The sequence below is a fragment of the Gymnoscopelus microlampas genome, assembly GCF_963454915.1.
Source record: "Gymnoscopelus microlampas genome assembly, chromosome: 19".
In the NCBI taxonomy this organism is placed as follows: Eukaryota; Metazoa; Chordata; class Actinopteri; order Myctophiformes; family Myctophidae; genus Gymnoscopelus; species Gymnoscopelus microlampas.
Genome location: NC_139956.1, coordinates 38,804,935 through 38,829,495, shown reverse-complemented (window position 1 = coordinate 38,829,495; position 24,561 = coordinate 38,804,935). Strand labels below are relative to the sequence as shown.

Here is a 24,561-nt window from a genome sequence, read left to right as displayed (position 1 = left end):
AGACAAAACCACGGAAAGATATTCACATTTTAACTTGCTCTTTCATCATAGAAACAAGTGGGCTTATAACCAAAACGATCCATGTTCTCTGGGAGAAGTGGTGTTAGTGTTCCGTGGAGAAATATTGTTAGTGGGAATGAAAACATAGTCACACCACCGGAAGTGAAAGGCTGAAGGCAGACCAAAACCCTGGTTTCCTTGCGTACGTGTGCTACGTCAACTTCCTCCCAGAGCCAAGTGAGAAGTCAGATGGCGCTGTTTTTCCTTTTCATTTGGCGATGGATTCCCAGATTGGTGGGAATGAAAACATAGGCACATCACCGTAAGAAGAGGGCTGAGGGCAGACCAAACAGGCCAACTTTCTGTATCCACAGTCTATTGGGAGCTCCCCCCAGAGTCAAATTCAAAGGCAAGAAACAGCAGAGGGCGCTGTTTTTTCCTTTTTGTTGGACGATGGGTTCCCAGATTGTTAAGGGTCTAATCCTAGCCCTAACCCAAATATTTTTCTAATTGTAAGCCTAACCTTCTACTATACTTGTGGGGATGTTTGGCCCTCACAAGCATAGTAATATAGTAATACAAACAAACATGTGCGTGGCACGCACGCACACACACACGCACGCACGCACATGAGGCAAAACACATAAGCTGAGGCCCCGGCCCTTTTAGGCTGGCAGAGATAATGATCAACATTTTTCAGACGTAGGCTACAACGTAAAAAAAAAAAAATCATCCACAGTCTGGCTCTTTCTCTCTCTCCTTCACTGTAGAGAAAAATGCTGCCGGCACAATGTGTCTGAGGGCTGAAAAAGATGACATAAATATCATCCTCTGAGCTCCAGTATCAGCCATGACTTCTGGCCCACCTCTGCTGTCACAATAAAGGAGCGATCTTGTTCCAAAATGTGATATCTGCTATTTGAAACAATCTCGCTTGCTCTAACACAGCGGTCCTCAAACTTGGACCCCCAGATTGATATCGTACCCGGCCATGGACCCCCATCTCAAAATATAAATTATTCACGCTCACAGTGCTTGTAGATCGGCTATTTATGAATAGCCTAAAAGCCGAAAAGTATAATATAAAATATGGTTCAAGTGGTTAAAATGATTGGGATGCCCCCGACCCAAGGACCCGTGGGGGTCCCCGGAACCCACTTGGAGAACACACAGAAGCACTATGTGCATTGAAACAGGGAAGGTGCTTTTTAAAGGGCAGTAGAATGTATGTATAATATTGTCAATATCGGGCAGAACCCTGTCCTCACTACAAAATAAAAGGACATGACAGGTAGTGGTAGCAGTAATGTATAACCTCAGTACAACACAAGATAGGAAACAATAACATGTCACTACAAAATAAATCATACAGAGTCATGAGACACTCTAGAAGTGACCATACACCTGGTATGAATGTGGCTTGAATCTGAAAGCCAAATGAAAATGAAGTGGCTGAGATGTAGAAAATTAAAACGAATAGAACAGAAATAAGAAGGAGAATCTATGGGGGCAAAAAAAAGATAAGTGCATGTTATTTTCCCTTGCCCTGGTGTTTTCAGCAGCTTTTCTCTTCCCCCCATGAGTCTTGTCTGTGTGACTGTGTGACTGTGTGACTGTGTGACTGTGTGGCTGTGTGACTGTATGGCTGTACGTTTGTGCGTGCGTGCGTGCGTGCCTGCGTGCCTGAGTGGTGATCCTATTACCCTCCTGCAGTGGAGCTATCTGCATGCCTGTGGTGCAGCTACTCATTAAGCCCAGCAGTTATAAGTCCTGGTTCTTCACTCCAGTTTTTTGACAGTTCGTTCAGTTGTTTTCTGCTCTGTTTCCTAAACAGTGGGGCCGAGGTCATAGGTCACAGTAGCAAATGTGTTCTTCATGAGGAGACATATGCGTAATGAAGTTTCATAGCTGTCGCTCAAACGGGTCATGAGCTATGCCTTTTCAAAGTTTGCATTTTCCAATTGAGTGCTACAGCGCCACCCTTTGGCCAATGGCTGTGAGTTTCGCCTCTATAGCCACACCCTGAGGGAGACACCGTGTTGTCGAAACCGGTCGGCATCTAGTGTCATTTTATTGTTTTTATTTTGTAGTAATCTCGGTAGCCGTGTTGACAACCCGTTCGCATTGGCTACAAGTGGGCGTGCCATCAGATCAGGAAACAGGCCGCGCTTTACTCAATCAAATGTAGTGGCCGGGATTTACGTGTGTGCCATTCTTTCCCCACTAGAAACAAACCGAAACTCATTTAAAAATAGCGTCCTCGAAGCCGACAAAACCACAGAAAGTTAGAAACATTTTAAATTGCTCTTTCATCATAGAAACAAGTGGGCTTATAACCAAAACGATCATGTTCTTTGGGAGAAGTGGTGTTAGTGTTCCATGGAGAAATATTGTTAGTGGGAATTAAAACAAAGTCGCACCACCGGAAGTGAAAGGCTGAGGGCAGACCAAAACCCCGGTTTCCTTGCGCATGGGTCTTCCGTTCAGCTCCGCCCAGAGCCAAGTGAATAAGTAAAAAAACAGCAGAGGGCGCTGTTTTTGGGGGGACCCCTCTTGACCCCTCTTGATTTATCGACTGTGAGTTTCACTGTCTACCATGGTTATGCCAGAACTGCAAAAAGTAGAAGAAGAAGAAGAAGAAAACCAACAACTACAATAGGGTGCCTATACCAAGCCCCCAGAACCACGGTAGAACAGTGAAGCGGCCAAGCCTGGTGGTCAAATCTGATATTGCAACACTTCCGCATTTCGCGCGTGCATCTGCCGTTTGTGCGCCTGCTCACGACGCATGGACCAATGGAATGGACCCATGGAACCAATATGGAACCTTACTTCCGGCTGCTTCAAAACGCCACTGAGAAATGTCATTTAATTGAATAGATGGGGGGCGGGGCAATCCACCCTCTAGATATATTATAACTCTATGGTCCCTACGCACTTCATGCTTGTCCCCCTAATAAATAAATAAATACATCAATCAACAATCGCTGTGATCTTGTAGATCGGCTTCGTAGATTTCCGCTACTTTTGTGCGACATTGTTGTACGACAAAGTAGGACACTAATTTGCAAAAAAGTTGAACTACAAGGTTTCCGCCCGACAGCAATGATATGAAGTTTCACTGGCTTTAATATTCCCCCTGTTTTTCAGCCCTTCAGTGATAAACAGCCCCATCATTCCTCAAGTTGCTCGCAGACCCAACGTGCATCATCAGCGATTCCCATCACAGGCTCCAGGGCCGACGTTCCTATATAACCGTTCACTGACTCATCATCTCCCGTTTTTTTAATCTGCTCTTGCTCCACACTGCGGTATCATCACTCTCTCCACACTCATCATCACACTCAGGCTTCTCTGACAGCCCAAACCACCTTCTGCTCCCTCTGGCTATCCATCCATCTATCTACGTATCCATCTAGACCAGCAGTTCCCAAAACATGGGGCCGTGACCCGCGGTGGTGGGAAAAAAAGCTTTCACATGTTTTACTTAAGTAAAAGTATCAATACTACCGCAATGTAGATATACTCTGTTACAAGCAGAAGTCCCATGGTCAAAATGTACTTGAGTAAAAGTACAAAAGTATCGGCGTCAAAATATACTTACTCATTTATCAAAATGAGTAGTATTCATTCTGCAGAATGTTTGCCCCGAAAAAATATTTTGAAAATGGACAATCTACAAGCTCACAATGCATCGATTCGTGACGCATTTTGAGCTTGTTGATCTGCTATTATAAAATGGCCGAAATATATATAGGGCTGAAGTGGTTATGGTGTGTTTTGTAAAAATAATCAAAATCTACAAAGTAACTAGTAACTAGTTTTCACATAATTGTAGTGGAGGAAAAGTACAATATTTTGGGGTAGAAGTAAAAGTATTGACATTGTAAATACTGAAGAATCTAAAAATACCTAAATATTTTACCTAAAGTACAGTACTTCAGTACATGTACTTGGTTACTTTGGTAGCACTTCATAATAATGACACGTTATAAAACGTGTATAAACATTTATAAGCAATTTGTAGACAATGAACTAATCATGAACAAACTATGGTTAACCATGTATAAGGTATTAGTAAGTATTGGTAAGTAGTATATTATTCATGAACAAGCCATTTGTATACATTTGTAAATTATTAATTTGTAACTAGTGTTATATATAAGCGAGTACAGAAGTCCTGATGTCACTCGTTCATCCCCTGGTTCGTAAAGTAATTTCTCTATGGAGAATAACATTGTGTCATCATAGAATCGTCTCATATAAGAATTGGGGTCCAAAAATAAACAAACTGTCTCGGCGATATTGTCAGGGAGGAGGTTCTGTATCGTTTATGACAGTCAGTCACTCATATTTGATACAGTCTGTTATTGGCGAAAATGTAACTAATTTGGCGTAAGTAACATTAACGTTTTCTCACAGTCAGTTGATGCTTCATATCCATAAGAGTAAAACCGCCGGGATCATTTGTTTATTTTTGGAACACAGTTCTTATTTGACACGATATTAAGCATTCTATGGGAATTCAGAACGGGGGGGAAAGCCGCGACCCAGGTAGGATGTGTAAATAAGGTCAGACTTCGGTGCTCTATTTGTACAAATTAAACATTTAAAAATGATCTGCAGATCATTATTTCCACATGATCTTTTACTTGTAGGTAATTTGTGGAATGTCTACCTCCATGTTTGTTCGTGTTTAACGTATGCTTTGCAAAACATTCCTAAAATATCTATAAATCATTGGTAGATGTTATTATTTGCCCTAATCTAAAGTGAAGACAATTCATTAATTACGGCTGTTGGTTAATGTAGACTTTTGACTTACCCTTTGCAAACTATCTGGCTTTCATGAGACAATTACTAGAATTATCTTTCATGTTCAGCAAATGATTTGTAAGACATTCGTAAAGGATATAAATCATTTGCAGACGTTATTGCAGGGGTGGGCAACTTTGATGATGGAGCGGGCCACTGTATTTCCACACTCATTCCAGAGGGCCACATTGCATACTGTCGGGCAGACACCTCTTATCTCTGTATTTTAACTTTTTTCATAAATTAATGCCGTACTACACATCTGCTATTTTTGCTTTAGGCTACTCTTTGTGAACCACTGCCGTTCATCAAATTATTGGCTTAGGAATGTGACAAAAACTAAAAATGATCCATGATTTCAAGCCTCCATGGGGTGACTAATCGATAGAAAATAAGTTATTCTTTGGTGAACTATCTCTTTAAGTACAATACTTGAGTTAATGTACTAGTTAATTTTCGCCTAGGAATATTGCACTTCATCAGTCCGGTGTTGCGTCGCTGTGTGTCAGTTCTGTGTCCCTGCTGCAGTCGATTTGGCACAGCAGCTGTAATCTTGTCACGCTTACCAAAAAAACATCCTAATGTCAATGTCACACGGTCATGGCAGCCTGTCACTCATTCCATGGTGCATCTTTAATGAGTTCCTGCCGCATGGCCAAAATAGATTTCAGCCCCACACAGCTTGCTCAGTGTTTGCCAAACTGTGGGTCGAGACCCCCAGGGGGATCATCAAATGATTTGGAGGGGGGGGTTCTCACTCAACAGTAAACAAACTTACATACAGTATAAGTGTGTACAGGGCATCTGCACATTTCTAAAGTATCAGTTTAAGCACTTGTAATACCTTTTTAATACCAACAAAAAAAGGAAAATAATAGGAAGACCATTGCTGCGTCAAAAGTAATCAGCACACTAGACTATACTATAACAACTGGCCACATTTTCAAATATTTTCTAAGACAGAGACAAACTTTTTGTTGTTCAAAGATAGCGAAACTAGTCGATCTACAGCACAAGCTCACAGGCTATTTTTGCAATTTCTACGCGATACTAATGTAAAGCAAACTAGGGCATTAATTCACAAAAAATACATGAAAAGGTGAAATAAGGAAATACAAGATTTTTGCCCAACAGCAACGATATGCATTAGGCCAGACCCTAATTTGATACCTTTTATTTTGAAATATCTGGGACACCAAAATGTGTCTGTTGACCACAAGGGGAAGTAAATTGTTGTTCCCATCTCTTTGGCAGACTTTTTGTTGATGACATGTATTATTGTGTACATTTTTTATGCTATGTTGATGAAATGAATACATATCACCACAATGGAAACAAGTCCCCAGGACTATTTTTTCACATGCTGTTTACATTTCTGACTAATACAGTATTCAATGAATCAATCAAACCAATCTACACTGTAAAATCCTCCGTTTTATTCAGTTTTATTTTACTCTCAGAGTTATAGACCCGTAGGGTGTGTGTGCACATTCCTAAAGTGACAATTTAATGACGTTTAAGACTTTTTTTGGCCAATTTGTCAAATATTACATTAGAAAGATGCAATTGTTAAAATAGACGATCTACAAGCTCAACGCCTCGCAACGCACAATTGTAGAGAGAATCCGCCGGATCCCATTTGTTCACCGATCTGTGCTACCGCCCTCGCGCCCCTCCTCATCTCTGTGATTCCATCTTTAGTAGGCTATATTTTATGTATTTCCTTACCCCTGAAAAGGAGCATCGTGACCAACTTGTTTCCCTGGCATCTGTGCAGTGTCTTATTTAAAGTCATACATTTAAAGACTAAATATATGTTTGCTCTCTTGTGACTGTTAGCCACAATTTACTTAGGAATAGGGCTTCCTGTGAGGTTGAAAATAACCTGCATGACACTGATTAATTGAGAAGAATGCATTCTGTCTCTCTATATCTCACGCATGCACGCACGCACACGCACACACACGCACACCCTATCTCCTTCTCTCCCTCACCCCCCCCCCCCCCTCTCGCACACACACAATCTCCTCTCTCTCTCTCTCTCTCTCTCTCTCTCTCTCTCTCTCTCTCTCTCTCTGTGGATCTGTGAACAGCCTCTTCCCGTGCATTTTACACATAACCCGCTCTCTCTCTCTCTCATCCTTCACATCCTCTCTCCCCTGACGCTCATGTTACCAACCCTCCACCCTTCCTTTTTACTATACAGTTGCTTTCCCTTGTTCTCTCTGCCTCCCCCTTTACTCATATTCTCTACTGACTCCCTCTCTCCACTCGTTCATTGATGTATTCCCATGCGGTCGATGCCGACTTGTTAGTTAGTTGCATGTGCACACGCACGCACGCAGACGCACACACACACACACACACACACACACACACACACACACACACACACACACACACACACACACACACACACACACACACACACACACACACACACACACACACACACACACACACACACACACACACACAGTGTTTGCATATACACTTGTGAGGACATCAACATTTTCTTTCTCCTTTCCTTCTTTTTACTATTCTTTGACGTTTTTAACCCTGACTTTAAAGTCGAAAATAGCTGATCTACAAGCTCGGCTATTTTGGCTATTTTCAGTGTCAGACGCTGGAGCACAGCTATGTCTAAATCAGGCATAACTCCAACCCTAAACCTAGCCTCTAAATGTCTAACCCTAAACCCAACCTTTTTTCTTTACCTAATCGTAAAATATCTTCTAAAAATCTGTGGCTGCTTTTCAAATTCACCAGGACTTCTACGGACAATTGGCCCTCACAAGTTTATATACAAGCACGAACACACACGCACGCACGCATGCTAGACGGGGCCGAAAATGGAAAATTCTGTAACCATGTAGGCATTTTTGAGTAAAAGTTGGCATCCAGCATTTTTTCAAAGTTCAATGTGTCCCCAATAAGAATCCACCGGATGCCAGTGAAATAAGGGTCCCAGTTTTTTTTATTCCTCCGCCAAAGAAGATATGGTTTCACCACCACTTGTTTGTCTGAGCGTCTGTTTGTAAGCAGGATTACGGAAAAACTACTGCGCCAACTTTTATGAAACTTGGTGGAAGGGTGTAGCATGGGCTAGCATGATGAACCAAATTAACTTCCCATGCCCCTCGGCCATAAGGGGGCGGGGCAATGGGCGTGGTCAATCGCAAAAAGACACCCAACTCAACCCAACCCAAATGGCTTCACATAACGCCACTGGGAGAATAGCCTAGGGTATGGGGGTAGTTAAATGACTGTAATAGGCTATACAGGGCTGGGTCCAGCTGGAATAGGTTAGACTAGAATGTTCTAGGTCTTACTAGACTCTAATAGGCTCTATTAGGCTGTACTAGGCTCTTGTCAGCCCTTTAGCCCCTTTGCACTTGAGATTAACCACTGTGTCCACAGGCAATAGTTTTACATGGGTTTGTGTCCACCGGCAATAGTTTTACATGAACATTTCTAGGCTATAGTATAGTACTGCCCCGTACAACCTAACAGAGCCCAGCACAGCCCACCAGAGCCCCTTATAGCCCATTATAGCCCACCAGAGCCCAGCAGTCCGGCACATTCCAGCACACAAAGTCCAGCCCACTGGGAGAATAGCCTAAGGTATGGGGGTAGTTAAATGACTGTAATAGGCTATACAGGGCTGGGTCCAGCTGGAATAGGCTAGACTAGAATGTTCTAGGTCTTACTAGACTCTAATAGGTTCTATTAGGCTGTACTAGGCTCTTGTCAGCCCTGTAGCCCCTTTGCACTTCCCACTATGGTGGGCTATAATGGGCTATAATGGGCTCTGGTGGGCTGTGCTGGGCTCTGTTAGGTTGTACGGGGCAGTACTATACTATAGCCTAGAAATGTTCATGTAAAACTATTGCCGGTGGACACAAACCCATGTAAAACTATTGCCCGTGGACACAGTGGTTAATCTCAAGTGCAAAGGGGCTACAGGGCTGACAAGAGCCTAGTACAGCCTAATAGAGCCTATTAGAGTCTTGTAAGGCCATTAAGTAAGTGGACATTAAAACATAGACTTAGATTCGAGAGCTAAACTTTTAGGACTAAAAGAGAAAAACAAATTGTAATGTCCTGGCTTTTACCAAATTCTTGCATAATTTATGCTAATAAGGAAAGGTAGCATGATTGCACCATGGTAATAGATGGATTTCTGGACATCATAAACATGGACTTAAACTCTTAGATTACCTTTATAAGTTAATTAAAAGCTACATTATAGCCTTTTCCCAGTTTTTGGCAATTAAGTTGCTCATTAAGCAAATTTCTCGATATTTATGCCTAAACCGAGACTTTTACAGCTTGGCATCCGGCAGAAATGGATTCAGCGCCTAAAAATCATATCGAAACAACTCACTTTGTACTTTTACTCAAAAATGCCTACCACATTGTTTTCCAGGGGGAATTTTCCATTTTCGGCCCTGTCTATGCGCGCGCACGCACACACACACACACACACACACACACACACACACACACACACACACACACACACACACACACACACACACACACACACACACACACACACACACACACACACACACCTTGATCTCCGACCCCGCACTCTTCTCCTCCTAACATTTGTCTCTCTCTACGTGGCAAAGTGATACCGGCTCATATATCATGTAATCGATTGCCTCTCTCCCGTCTCATCCCATTGTCTGCCCCCCCCTCTTTCACCCTTGACTCTCCTTTTCCCTCAGACAACATTTACGTTCCATGTCTGACAAGGCTGACTTGGTGGACAGTAACTAAGTATTTTTATTTGAGTACTGTGCTTAAGTACATTTTTTGAGTATTGGCTTTTTTTTTTTTGCAAGCTCATGACTTAACTCTGCTACATTTCAAATAGAAATATTGTACCTTTGACTTCACTACATTTCTAGGAAAGGACTCTTGGGACCCAAACATACAAATAATATGTTATGAATTAAAACATAAGCCCTATTTGAAATACAGTGAAAATAGTCTAAGCTCACAACGCGTCACGTTTGTGAGCTTGTAGATCTGCTATTTCCAGGGTTTTTGAACATTTCAGAAAGTGTCATATTTTCTTTAAAAATATATTTTGGGAATGTTCTAAATTTCAATGTATATACTTGAGTATTTACTTGCTTATATACTTTGTCCACCACTGCCTTCAGACCACATTTACAGTAGGTTTTCATGTCTTTTATGACAAGGCACCGTAGAGTGACAGACAAACAAACGGACAGCCTCATTACAATAGTTCTGTGCTGTTCTTTGACTATATAGTAACATTTTATTGAATTAAATGGGCCTGATTCACTAAGCTGGTCGTAAATAACGTGTAAAAAAGTGACTAAAGACGTGTGTAATTTCTCTATGCAAAAAATCACAAAAGGGTGTGTAATTCCCTGAAATGTGCGGATCACAGGTGACTGTCATGATGAATCCCGGCGGCTGCCAGCTGATCATAAAATCAGAAGCGCGTTCCCGAGAAGTTAATTTGCATTGCTCCACGCCCCATTTCACACCATAAAAGGCAACATGACATGTCCAACTTCAAACTGACTTCACCTAACGTGAAACCAACTTCACCGTGCCGAAGAAGTTCAACTTCGTCTCTCGTCAAAAAATACAGACCTCGTCGGCGTCGCATCGCCTCGACAACTTGTACATCTGTTCTGTCTGGAAGGAGTCCCTCGATTGCACGATGGATCAGCTGAACGTAATGCTCTCATGTGTAATGAGAAAAAGAAGTTTACAAAGTTTAACCCCACCACTAAAATAATAGGCTAATAAAACATGGAAAGGATATCATATAAGCCTTTTCTAATGAACATTACTCACCTTTACCACGGTAAAAAGACTATATGGAATCCAGGGCATACTGGAACACGAAATTATGGACCGGAGCTTTATTGATTACTGAGGGGAAATTCGTCTTTTGGATGAACGTATCAATGTCCTACGTCGGAATGGGGAATGGATCTGTTCTGGACAGCTAGATTTCATCCATACTATCCTCATCAGATGGTAAGACTTCAGTTCTTAGGCTATTGTGTGTGGCGTTCATGTGATCAATATACAGTATTATAAATTAATACTGCGACATTGGAGGCACGTCTGTCGCCTCCAGTGACATTACGGCATGATAGACTATTTTCATCATTACGTGAAACTTTGTCTGAGTTGGCCGACACTGGCAAACACACTGAGGGACCTAATAATTCAGCTCTAAATGCAACTGATCGCCTAAAATTAAATAAAAATCGGTTGAATTTGCATCTTCTATGCATCTTTAACCCATTAAGACCTGGAACGAATCTGTGTCACTTTAGATTTCTTTGACTATTCAAAAATAGCAGATATACAAGCTCATAGCGCGGCACCGAGTGCTGCGCTATATATATATTTTTTCAAAAATCTGTTAGGATTTAGAAAACATTTTAAGAATCGGACTCAGCCTTAATGGGTTAATATGCATAAAAGCAATAGATTGTTTGATATATTTTTTCTTTAGTTTTTTTGATAGGACATACAAGGTTTGTCAAGGACATCATACTGTATGTAGTACAAGGTTTCTCAAACTTTTCAGTCTGCGACCCCGCATAATAATAATAAAAATATTTGAACTGGGGACCCCCAACCAGACAAGCACTTGGAATTGTAGGCATTACATTTAGTTTGAGCGTGTAGATCAACTATTTTCAAAACGTTTGCCTCTTTCTTAGAAAATATTTGAAAATGGGGCGTAGCAATGGTCTTCCTATTATTTCCTTTTTTGTTGGGCACATCAATATTTTATAATAATTATAATAATTTTGCATGGCATTGCAATGACTATACGCAGGCTTTGGTCCCATGTAAGTCTGCCTCCGAGCAGACGTGAGGAAGAGAGGACGTCCGTCAAAATATACAGACAAAAAAAGATTGTTGAATCAGACTTGTAACATAGGAATTGTACAAGACTTTGGCGTAAACAGCTTAGGGAATCAGGCCCATTGACTCTTGTCATATTGTACAGCATGGGTCTTCAACAGGGGGTTCCGGAACCCCTAAGGGGTCCTCAGAGTTACTACAGGGGGGCCACCGAATCTTTGTGTGATGAGACTTTTGCAGAAAAAGGCCCTATAAGGCCCCATAACAGCTGGAAGACAAGGATGAACACAAACACACACGCGTGCACGCGCGCACACACACACACACACACACACACACACACACACACACACACACACAGACACGGACTGTCACTCTATCTTGGTTGTTGACAGTGACCTTTAAGAAGGCTTAAGAATGTCGAATGGCCTCCATCACCTGCTGAAATCATTAAACACACACGCACGTGCGTGCGCACACACACACACACACACACACACACACACACACACACACACACAGAGAGAGAGAGAGAGATTACATTCTGTCCATGTTCAAAGATAATCGCCTGCTTAACCTTTTGCTGACTCTCACTGTGTGTGTGTGTGTGTGTGTGTGTGTGTGTGTGTGTGTGTGTGTGTGTGTGTGTGTGTGTGTGTGTGTGTGTGTGTGTGTGTGTGCGTGCGTGCGTGCGTGCGTGCGTGCGTGCGTGCGTGCGTGCGTGCGTGCGTGCGTGTATGTCACGCGTGTGTATTGCAATGTGTACATGCCCTTGCACTTTGTTGCATGTACTGTATGCACTCGCAGGTCCACCTTCTGTTCAAAATCTAAACACCTCCCCATGGTTAGTGTTCTCTTTACTAAACTACAATTTCTACCCTTCCAGAGCCATGGTCAATATGTTGTCTTTAGTCCATCTGTATGGTAGAGATGTTAAAGGATGATGTCGCGGCCGAATGATGTCGGCCACGTGCAAAAGAAAAATAATCCAAAAAATTGCGGTTTCTGGGCGGATTGTGTTAGTTTCTTTTTGGTTTTTGGTTACTTTATTTCGGTTTTAGGTAGGGTTTATGGAGGACTTCAGTAAACTGCTTTCAGCAAAGGCGTCTTTACATAAGAAAGCAGATTAAGGATTTTTTGCATTCGCCATCTTGATTTGAAAGAAAGTCTGTTGTAAGGATTTTGTTCTGTTTAAATTAATGTCAAGTGAGACTAAAGTTAACTGTGAACTCTTTTGAGGGTATGTTCCCTGTGGGCTGTGCATGGCAGGAACGTCCAACCTCCTGAGTCCCTTCTTCATTGGACCGCATACCAAAATTATAGTTTTATAAGGTCCTATATATTTCTTGTTAAACTTTAAACAGTTACGTTTATTTGAACTATTTTGCATTTAAACAGTTAAGTTTAACTTTATGTCCTTTATCTTTAAACATCTAAGTTAACTTTATCTATTTTAACTTTAAACAGTTAAGTTTATTTGAACTATTTTGCATTTAATCAGTTAAGTTTAACTTTAACCCCTTTATACCCCTAACCCCTTTATACCCCTAACCCTAACCCTTAGGGTTAGGTTATTTAATTCTAATTTTTGCCTGATTTTACTGATTTATCATCAAAAAATTAACTAAATAATGCTGCGCACATATAGTATATATCATTTGCACAATTCCTAGAATATCCCAGCATAACATTTGGGAAGCTTAGCCTACCCTAGCCTTCTTTACCCGCCGCCTATGACTAGGACATCACTACATAATAAAAGTATAAAGGTAAAGTAAAAAACATACTAAGAAACAAGGAACAAATGAAAACACAGCAGGGATACAGAACATGTCAAAACACAGCAGGGACACAGAACATGTCACGGATCGTGACATTACAGATAGTAATCATTGCTACAGAGTGTTTGTTCAGTAATAGTCTCTCCAGGTCTATAATAAACACAAAATACATTTGCATGCGGGTTGCCAATTTCATCCAATCAGCAATTGAATTGTGTTCAAATTCCAATTTTGTCTCCTCATTTGTTTGTATCATCACTTCCAATTCCTCTTGTTTATCTTGTATACTCTATCTATTGTCTCTCCTTCACCGAGAAAAAGACAAACTTTCAGATTCAATTTAATAGTGGTCCAATTCTGCTTATGTTTTGGTTACATCACAAACAAACAAACCGACGGAAAGGGGTGAAAACATAATCCCCCAGCATCGGCCGTCCGGCCTGGTGGAGATAACAAAATAAAGGGGCATATTTGTGTAGTTTGACGACCTGCATGTATTTATTGTAATGGCCATGTGACAGCCTAGAATAATTGTATTTAAATGAATGGGTAAAACCCAGTCCAAATATCAGCTGGGGTAGATGTTGCCATGGTTATTGCTCCAGACCACTAAGTATGACTCAGCCCGGACGTGTCATGTGAGCATGAAGGGTCAGGATGACTCATCCATTTATTATCAAAACTATTTAGATTTGCATGAATTTTATATTTCATCCATTGAATCATAATAAGTGTAACATGATTTGATAATGTTATACCATGCTCTTCTCATTTTGAAAAACATTTGAAAACCACAAAATAAAGGGTATTTATTAAATACAGTATATCATATAATTCATATATTACATTTATTTTATCTTGATAAAGTATCTCGATGCTTTTTATGTAGTTAGTTCTGCTTTGTTTTAAGCAACACATTTTCTTTTTAAAACACCTGAAAGAACAAAAAGAAACAAGATTAACATGAATTGTCATTTAGAGGTTGTCTACCAATATACAGAAAACGAGTGCATCTCTGTGCCTGCGTCCTTTTTGTGTTTCTGTCTGTATGTGCGTGTGTGTGTGTGTGTGTGTGTGTGTGTGTGTGTGTGTGTGTGTGTGTGTGTGTGTGTGCGCGCTAGGCCCAAATGCGGAAGACTTGAGCACTGAGCCGCTCCACTAGGGTTTCAGACGATAGAAATTTCCCAACAATTAATACATGCATGTCAACACCAGTAAGTGTTTATTGACAGATTTGCCAACCTGTGAAAACAGTTGTAAACTCGAAAAAGTGTTCCTTGGAGCACAGGTCTCCGCCAGGTCAGGTAGGTTATTTTGGCCTCCTGATGGCGCTATAATAGGCCAATGTGAAAAGGGTGCCATTTCTTCCAAGGCCGTGCACGGCAATCGGACACTGCATTCATGATTTGAGGCATTTTGTTCTAAAAAATTGTTCTGCTAAATTTGACCTGCTGGTGGCGCTATAACAGGCCAATGTTAAAAGGGTGGCATTTGTTCCTGAACATAGTGTGATTGTGCGTGGAAAGTTTCACCGCAATCAGACACTCCGTTCATGATTTGCGGCATTTTGTTCAAAACAAGCCACTACTGCAAACTTTAGATGTTAATCTTAGCCAATCAGGATGGAATGTGAAAAATTAAACAGATCCGTCTTGTTCACATGACTATAGAGCACCGAAGTCTGACGTCACTGCCACTAGAGGGCACTGTTCCACTGGTATGGCGGAACAGCGCCCTCTACTGGCAGTGACGTCTGGACTTCGGCGCTCTATAGAGATCATATGTACCCGATTTGTGTGAAATTTGGATAAAATGGGAAGGAGTAATATTAAAAAAATGTTTTACTTAAGTCGGCCTCTTGGTGGCGCTATAAATGGCAGATGTGAAAAATGCAGGGCAAAGGTTTTTTCTTGGTGCATACAAAGTTTTATACAGATCGGTGCAGTTATAGGTAAAAACACGAATCGGCCTGTTATAGCGCCACCATGAGGCTGATTTGAAAAATAATTGTGGCATTTCTTCCTCGGCATAGTGGGAACGTGCGTGCAGGATTTCAGGGAAATTGCATGCTGTGATCATGATTTGAGGCATTTTGTTCAGAACGGAGCACTCTTCCAAATTTTGGAAGCCATTTTTCGCCAATCAGGATGGAATATGAAACATCTGAAATACCTGTTTCGTTTAATGACTATAGAGATACTGTGTACCGACTTGCGTGATGTTTGGACAAAATCTGTAGCAGTACTGTCAAAAAATATGTTTTGCACAAATCGGCCTCGTGGTGGCGCTATAACAGGCCCATGTGAAAAATTTGGCGAAAAGTATCTGCAGTATATGCATCCAGGCAGTGTGCGTGCACAGTTTCGCTGCGATCAAGCCATCTGTGTCGGAGATTAGCTGTTCACAGAGGGACGGACACACACACGGACGGACACACACACACACACGGACGGACGAATGGACGGACGGACGGGGTGCAAAACATACTCTCTCACCATGCCTTTCGGCCTGGAGGAGACAAAAATATGTCTAATGTATTTGTACAAGCTGCCAAAACTGAAATTAAAAACTAAGTTTGAGGGAAAAAAAGAAAAAAAAGCAACAAGCAGAAATTCTGTCACCTATTAGCGGATCTATAATAAGAGGATGTTTTGATATACAGTATTGTTCAGATTTGGTCTGGTGGCGCAGGCTCAGTGACTTAGCTGAGATATATTTAAATTACCATTATTTACCTAGAGGTAATTGGTGGCTTCATTTAACCAGTCGACGTTAAAACCACCCACAATAATCATTTTTGGCGGACCGGTCACTTCCAGCATGTTCACCACAAAAAAATAAGACAAACTACATGTTGCATGCCATGAATTTTATTTGAGGTTCACATATAGGCCTCCGTCAACCAAATTATGAAGAAACATTGTCTGTTTGATTAAAGACAATGATGATATTCTGGCTGTTCCTCTGACTCCGAGTCTTCCTCGAGGAGCTGTGGAAGAAGCACATGAGCTCATTAAAGCAGGAGCATCTACAGTATATAACTCGTTACTCAAGTACTTTGCCACTTCAAATGGCATTTTCTTTTTTTTTTTTAATGGGAAAAAAATGAATCAACAGTTGCTTTACTATTATTCAAGAGAGCGTACGGCAATATTTGTTGCCATTGGTATCAGAAGATATTGTAGCATCAAATGCCTTAGAAGTGATTATAAGACAATTAAATAAAATACCATGTAAAATAAATGCTCACTTTCAATCAATAGGAGGATCACGAGCCATGAGATTATGCCACCTTCACACCGTCCTGCAAGTGCATACATGAATAAATACTTAAATAATAAAAAGACAATTACAACAACAGTAACATTAATTTGAAGTCGTTCGAACGGTTCTCGAGATATGTCGATTACAGACGTACTGTACGTACGCACGTACGTACATATACATAAATACACGTGCATACTGTACATACGTACAGAGATTCTGTGCATTTATTGTAAGAATATTGTTGTAATTATTATTATTATTATTATTATTATTATTATTATTATTATTATTATTTATTTGAACCCCAAACAGCAATTGTCGAATGACTTTGGAAAAAAAATGAAGGACTAAACTTTAAATGACATGATGTAATTAGAATAGATCACTATTCAAATAGTTGTTTTACGTCGTTTTACGAGTCAAGTCCCAAGGCAGGCATGTGATCCTGGCAGGTGGGCTGACGTATGGTTGGAAGTTGCATTTTCGCTTGTTGTTGCACTTCCTGTGAAAAGAGAAAAAGTGAAGTGAGAAGTGACCAACTGACCTGAACTTCATACAGTCAGGAAATACCAGACACAATTTGTATGAGGTTAAAGGTGCACTAAGTGATATATTTAGTTAACGTAAGTATTAAATAGCTCTACTGTACATTCTCATAGTAATCGTTGCTGTAGAGTGTGTGTTCAGTAACAGAGTTTGGTCTCTCTACTTCTTTAGTAAACAGAACATACTGTACATGTTCAGTTCAGGATACTCATTTTATCCAATCAGGAGAGAGAACTCATATAGGATACAAGATGAACAAGTGACATTGGAAGTGATGACACAAAGAACAGAGCAGACAAGGAACTTGAACACTATGTAAGCTGATAAATGACTACTCTCTCCTGATTGGCTTAAATTGACAATCCACCTGATAATGTATTTTGAGCTGGAGAGTTTGACTTTTTAACAAAAATCAAAATAAGTATTCAACCTTTGAAAAGCAGAAGGATAAAAGTAACATGTTTATAAAAATCACTGATTCCAACAGGTTAAAATGGAGCATTGCAGCAAGACTTTACTTTGAAATGTTACACCTGGTTTATACTTTGCCATAGGATGGTGTCACACATGATGGAGTATAAAGTAAGGGGACATTAGACCAGTGATTCAGGAGGCAGAGAAGTTTTACTTCACTTAGTTAGATAGTGTTCATAGAAGATATTGCGATAAGTGGGTGCCCAAGTAATTGTCAAAACAAAACAATTTCATTATGATATCGACAAATAGGTACTTAAAGTACACTACGTTACTTCCATTGATCCAAGCTGGAACACAATCGATTGATTGATTGATCAATTAAATAAACATGCCCTGAAAATGCACGCAGTCCACCCATCTGTCCACTTAACACGGCAGCCGAAAGGCACCAAGAACCTGCTCATAGGCTCAGCACAGCAGCCATATTGGGAATTAATTGGGCCCCTTCCTTATTTCCTTCACAGCACAGGTGTTACCAATAATACTAATTAAGCCTTCGTTCCACTTAATGTAGCAGAGTCGAATATCTTATTTTCAAGACCCTTGGAAGCAAATGGACCCTTACGGGTCCATTTGGTTCCATTTGTACACTCTCAGAGTTACACACCCATCATAAGGAGCCATTTGGGAACCAAAATGGAGTGTTTCCAGTGAGCCAGCATGCACAATATCAGCACCCTGACCAGAATGGAACAGAACCTTCATTAGTATCATTGGTAACACATGTGAAGGAAGTAAGGAAGAGGCCCAATTTCTTTCCAAAATGGCTGCTGTGCATAGAGCCTATTGGGAACAGTTAGCGGTTCAAGTGCCTTGCTCAAGGACATTTCAACACACGTCCAGGATGAGCCGGGGATCAGACCGGGAACCTATACCGTTTCCAAGACGGCCGCTCCAACTCCTGAGTCACTGCCGCCCACAGTACAAACAGGAGACCACTCATCTGTAGTTTTCATGAAAAATGACTTACTTTGCCCAGCGTTTTAGTTTGTTTCCATAATCTGCTGGCAGATCCCTCACATGCTTCCAATTGTTCCCAAAGCTGGTATATGGAACTACGTGAAGCCTCTTACCGCGACCTGTAGAGAAACATAAGACTTTTAAAATCCCAAAACATCATGCACTAGTGTTGATAAACAATTTAAATCAAAATTGTACTTCACTTAATTAGATAGTCCACACGTACACGCACGTGTACGTTATGTTAGTAAATGACCATATTTCACTAAATGTCACTACATTTCAAAGTAAAAATACATTTAAATAAAAAATAGACATACATTTGAAAAAACTAAATTGAAAAATAAAATAATTAGAATAAAAATACAAAATAATTAGAATTATGTATATAAAACATTCGTAAGTAAAAATGTTAAATTATAAAAAATACATATTACTTAGTGATGTGCTTTTATTTGAGATAAAGATTGTTAATATGACTTATTTTTACAGTGTTACAATTGCCCCCAACCACTGTTACAACTGCCCCCGTCACGGGGGCAATTGTAACACTCATTGCATTCAAATTCATATTTTAGTCTTGTCCTTATTAGTGAAAGCTTAAAAATTGTATTATTAATTAGGGCACATATATTATTCTTATAGCAAAAGATGACTAGGATATTTCAAGTAGTCTGTGAATTATGAAGGCAAATACAAAAAGTGTTACTTTTGTCCCATGTCTCCCCTACATCTGGCATTTTAATAATAATAATAAAATGGACATTAAAGATTGCATAGAAGGTAAAGATTTTACTTACTGCACTGATCCCATCCACTCGATTTCCGAGCTGAAATTGAAAAGAGTGTTGATTTAAATTTTACAGCATGAATTCCTCTCTCTCTCTCTCTCTCTCTCTCTCTCTCTCTCTCTCTCTCTCTCTCTCTCTCTCTCTCTCTCTCTCTCTCTCTCTCTCTCTCTCTCTCTCTCTCTCTCTCTCTCTCTCTCTCTCTCTCTCTCTCTCTCTCTCTCTCTCTCTCTCTCTCTCTCTCTCTCTCTCTGTGTGGGTGGCGTGAACGTACTCAGGTGCGTGCACATGTAGTTCATTTTGACGCAGATGGGACGTTTGGTAGTACAGCCTGCTGTGGAAGCCACCCATTTGGAATCCAGCTTGCAGCTGCTCTGCCAGTTGCACCTGACAGGAAGGACATGTGAGAAATAGACATTGTGAGGGAACATTTTCCTGGTCCTCGGGACACATGGGCGTTTTATGGTATTAGAGGGTCACGGCCAGTGGTGGAAAGTAACTTAAGTACATTTACTTAAGTACTGTACTTAAGTACAATTTTGAGGTATTTGTACTTTACTTGAGTATTTCCAATTTCCAATACTTTTACTTCTACTCCACTACATCTCAGAGGCAAATATTGTACTTTTACTCCACTGCATTTACTTGAAAACTTTTTACTAGTTACTTTTCAGATATAAATTATGATATAATGAAACATACATTAACGACTTTAAACCTATTTTATACCTAGGCTATTTGAAAATAGCCGATCTACAAGCACACAACGCGTCGCGATGCGACGCGTTGTGAGCTTGTAGATCGGCTATTTTCAAATATTTAGTACTTTTACTTTTGGTACTTGAAGTACATTTTGATGCCAATACTTTTGTACTTTTACTCAAGTAATTTTTTAATGCTGGACTTTTACTTGTAACAGAGTATTTGTATATTGCAGTATTGGTACTTTTACTTAAGTAAAACAATTGAGTACTTTTTCCACCACTGGTCACGGCCTTCATATTTAGAGTTCGCACCATATACGTCGCACCGCCAATCCGACCAATATGTCTGAGTCACAGTGTCGGGGGCTTTGTCAGAGTAACCGTTCATCACCTTATTAAACTAATGGCCTAAGTCATTTTTTGAGGAAATGATATTTTTGCCTAAATCAGCTCCTCATGACACTGGCCACCTCTGGTAAAATCGCCCAACTCGTAATTGAAAAGGATCATGCTGTTCACGCCCCTTTTAGTATAATGGCCTAGGACAAAATAGGCCTTTTGTTTGGCCTAAGTCACATGTTTTTGTGACTTAAGCCAAATTATTTACTGATTTAGGCCATTTTGTAATTTGTTTTGCTTTTTATTTTGGCCTAAGTCAGATTTAATCCTATTTAAACCTATTTCAATCTCTTATGTTACATAACTGACAGACAGTGTTATTTCTATTTAAATAGTCATAATTTGTTATAAACATTTTGGGTGAAATGATTAAGAAATATCATATAGTTTTGTTCTGGATCAGTTTTTTATTTTTCCTGAAAACCTTGAAAAAATGACTTAGGCCATTAGTTTAATAAGGTGACGCGTTGTAACTGTCTGTCCGTGTCCCTTTTGTGCCCATGGAGATCTACTGTATGTATCTGTCAGTCTTTGTCCCTTGTATGCCCATGCATGGAGATCCCTGATGTCATCAGTATATGCCCATTTAGATATTTGATATTCATTTTATCAGACCCTTCCTATACAAAACCCATTATAACTTCAAACTCCATTTTTAACATGTTTTTTTCATTCCTTTTTTCATTTTTTTTTTATTTTTTTTTATTGTATTTCATTTTTTCTAATTTTCAACAAAATATATAAAAAGAAATGAAAAAAATCACACCCAGTGTGAAGAGATTGGTGCCTTTCATGAGTTAATTTCTTTAAGCTATTTTTAGCCTAAGACTGCTTTAGAATAATTTTATATTGGTAGAAACATCTTTAAAATATTCTAACTCTCTTAAGTTGCTTTTAAGTAGTTAAAGTACGTTTACTCAAATTGTAGATCGGTCGTTTGAGTGCGTGCGTGCGTGCGTGCGTGCGTGCGTGCGTGCGTGCGTGCGTGCGTGCGTGCGTGTGTGCGTGTGTGCGTGCGTTCTTACTTTTCCATAGCTTTCACTAGCATTCCATCGCCACAGCTGCCACCGCTAATCCACCATCTCTGGCGTCCAATGGTCATCGCGGCTACCATGAGGACCCCATACCGTCCTGCAGAGAAGAACCAGCCAGGAAATCATCCCATCAAACACTTCACATTAAAGGAGCACTTCACCCATGTTCAACTAATGCTCATTATAAGATGGCACCATTACTGTCTACTCGCTCTGTCTCAGGCGAGGGCTTTGGACAGTTCAGAAACCTGCCTAGCAGTGACTTCATCAGTAGGCACTAGGCAAGTTTGGTCATTTTAAACAAGATTTCAAACAATGGCTAATTTCAGCGTGCTAACTTTTCATTGATGATGTCATTGGTAGGCAGGTTTTTTAACTGTTTATCGCCCACAAATGAGATCAGAGTGAGTAGACAAAAATGGTGTGGTTTTATAATGAGCATTAGTAAGGAACAGTTATATGAACATAATGTTGAAAATGGGTGGAATGCTCCTTTATATACTTCTCATAGTCACTTAGCTTATTCCATAAAACCCTTCACATTAAATGTCTTAGGCCCCGTCTACACTAGCATGGATATTGTGCAAAACTGACATTTTCCTCTACGTTTGGGCATCGAGGAAAATGCAAACTCATCCACATGCAAACGCCGTTTCAAGGCACTGAAACAGAGATCAAAAGAAAATGCATCCTAAAGTGAACAACTTCACTTTAGCTCATTTCACACAATGCCCACTGTTGCTTTTTGTCAGAAACAACCACAATAATGGCTGATATCTACTGGGTCATGTATGTTTGGTATACAGCACTGTTAGGACCAATTATATAGTCTGCGGGTTAGGTCGGTTTTGGATTCGCCCCATCTGTGACCTCCCCTTGCAACTGTATTGTAACTGTATCAACGTAATTTGTTTCTGTTTGCAGAGTTCCATCTTACCACACCAAGGTTTAAGGGGTGCGCCATTGCACCCAGTTGCGAACCCTATTGGATGTAAACACACACACACACACACACACACACACACACACACACACACACACACACACACACACACACACACACACACACACACACACACACACACACACACGTGCTATTTTCAAAATATTGAAATGAAAACATTTTTAACAACATTGTCTTGCATGGGGAGGGGGTTCTTAATTTGTGGGTCCTCCACATGAAACAGTTATAGAACTACAATAGTCAGCTTGTCGTTGACGGATGTGTACTTACAGGATCGGGTAGCAGCCTTATTAGCCTGCCAGCACACAGCAGCCAACACTGAAACACACACAACACCATGACGTGTCAAATATTCAAAACATGTTTAAATGAAAGGAGGCCGCCCAGCTCACGACGATGCAATACTTTAAATTTTTATTTGAAAGAGAAGCCAACGTTTTCGACAAAGCAGTCTGGGACAAACCCTGAGGAAGACTGCTCTGTCTCTGTCATTTATTTTAAACTTTGTATATCGTCAGTGGTCAGCATCTCTTCTATGTTGGTGTGCACTCCTTCTCCTGTGCTAGCCACATAATAAAAACTTGTCACAAACACAAAGTACAAATTCAAATTTAAATACCTTTAATAATAATAATAATAATAATAATCCACAACAGTTTAGCAGGTCAGAAAAGCAGTCGCAAGGATCTGTTCCGTTACATTACATTACATTACAGTAATTTAGCAGACGCTTTTATCCAACGCGACTTACAATAAGTGCATTCAACATAGGTAGGGAACAAAACTACTAATCACCAGAAGCATTAAGTGCATTCTCTTCTAAAACAAGCAACCAAGGGTATACCTAGCGCTAAGTTCTATGCTCTGCAAGAATGACGGGTTTAAGAACAATTTTGTCCCAACAGCAATAGGCTCTACTAGTTTATAATTATTTGTGTGTCTATGTGCACCAGCTTATGCAGCTATAGGCTCATGAACTGGTCTACTACTTTTAGTTACGGGTGGGCTATGTGCAATAACAAAGGATTATTATTCCCAGCGACACTTTTTTAATGCTTTTTATGCTTTTTATGCTTCATTCACAGTATATTTTCAAAATCAAAGTCTGTACTGCCGCCGCTCTTCTCTGTGTGCTATTGGGTGTGAGTTTATAGCTCTATGGCGTGTACCCAGCTAAGTCCACTGATTGGGACCGACTGGGACCGTAACCATGACAACAGAGGCCGTAGGCCCGTAGCTGTGCATGCACAGTAACTACCAAACTCCGCAGATTTCACAAAAAAAACGTTAATAAATATCTTGAATTTGGGAAAAGTGAAAAATGGCGTTTGTCAGTGTCTTCACAATGCCCTTGTGCAAGTTCAGATCAACCCACACAAAGTATAAAATAACGCTTAAGTGCTTAATTGATTTGTTATAAAAAAAAACTGCCCTATTCGATTAATCAAAAAAGTACAACAATTAATAATCTCTAAGAAAATAATGGATAGTTGCAGCCCTACTTTGAAGAGTAGTACTCACCGATGAGGATGCACTGGAGTCTGAGGTTGGTCATGTTGTCAGATCACAGCCAAACAACTGATGTACGTCCTGCTTCAAACCATGCTCTTATATACAGTACCAACACGTTCTCATCCAGCTCCTTGTCACATGCCATAAACACACACACCTGAGGTGATGGACAAACAAACAAACACTTGCAATGAGTATTAGTATAAACACACACGCCATAGGGTCCAGCTCCTTGTCACATGCCATAAACACACACACCTGAGGTGATGGACAAACATTTAACAAATGAATCATTAAGTTTACTTTCATAATAATAACAATTTCAACATGTTTTATGTCCCTGTTCTTTACAGACATTTTGACCCATTCTTTTTTTCTTTTCTTGCATGTAAAACCCCTTCACCATACAGAAAGTAAAAATAAAAGGGAAACACT

At 40.2% G+C, this 24,561-nt stretch overlaps 1 protein-coding gene across 1 annotated transcript; it reads right to left on the bottom strand.

Annotated features, from left to right (window-relative positions):
• Positions 1-16,329: 16,329 nt before the first annotated feature.
• On the bottom strand, positions 16,330-24,207 carry LOC311034699 (uncharacterized protein). Its single transcript, XM_084042656.1, has 10 exons — positions 24,136-24,207; positions 22,885-22,932; positions 22,588-22,632; positions 21,642-21,747; positions 19,788-19,900; positions 19,526-19,555; positions 18,736-18,844; positions 17,149-17,244; positions 16,726-16,779; positions 16,330-16,464 (listed from the first exon to the last, which is right to left on the bottom strand). The coding sequence occupies exons 1-9, from the start codon at positions 24,167-24,169 to the stop codon at positions 16,770-16,772; spliced, it is 591 nt and encodes a 196-aa protein (XP_083898782.1). The 5' UTR covers positions 24,170-24,207; the 3' UTR covers positions 16,330-16,464; positions 16,726-16,769.
• Positions 24,208-24,561: the final 354 nt, after the last annotated feature.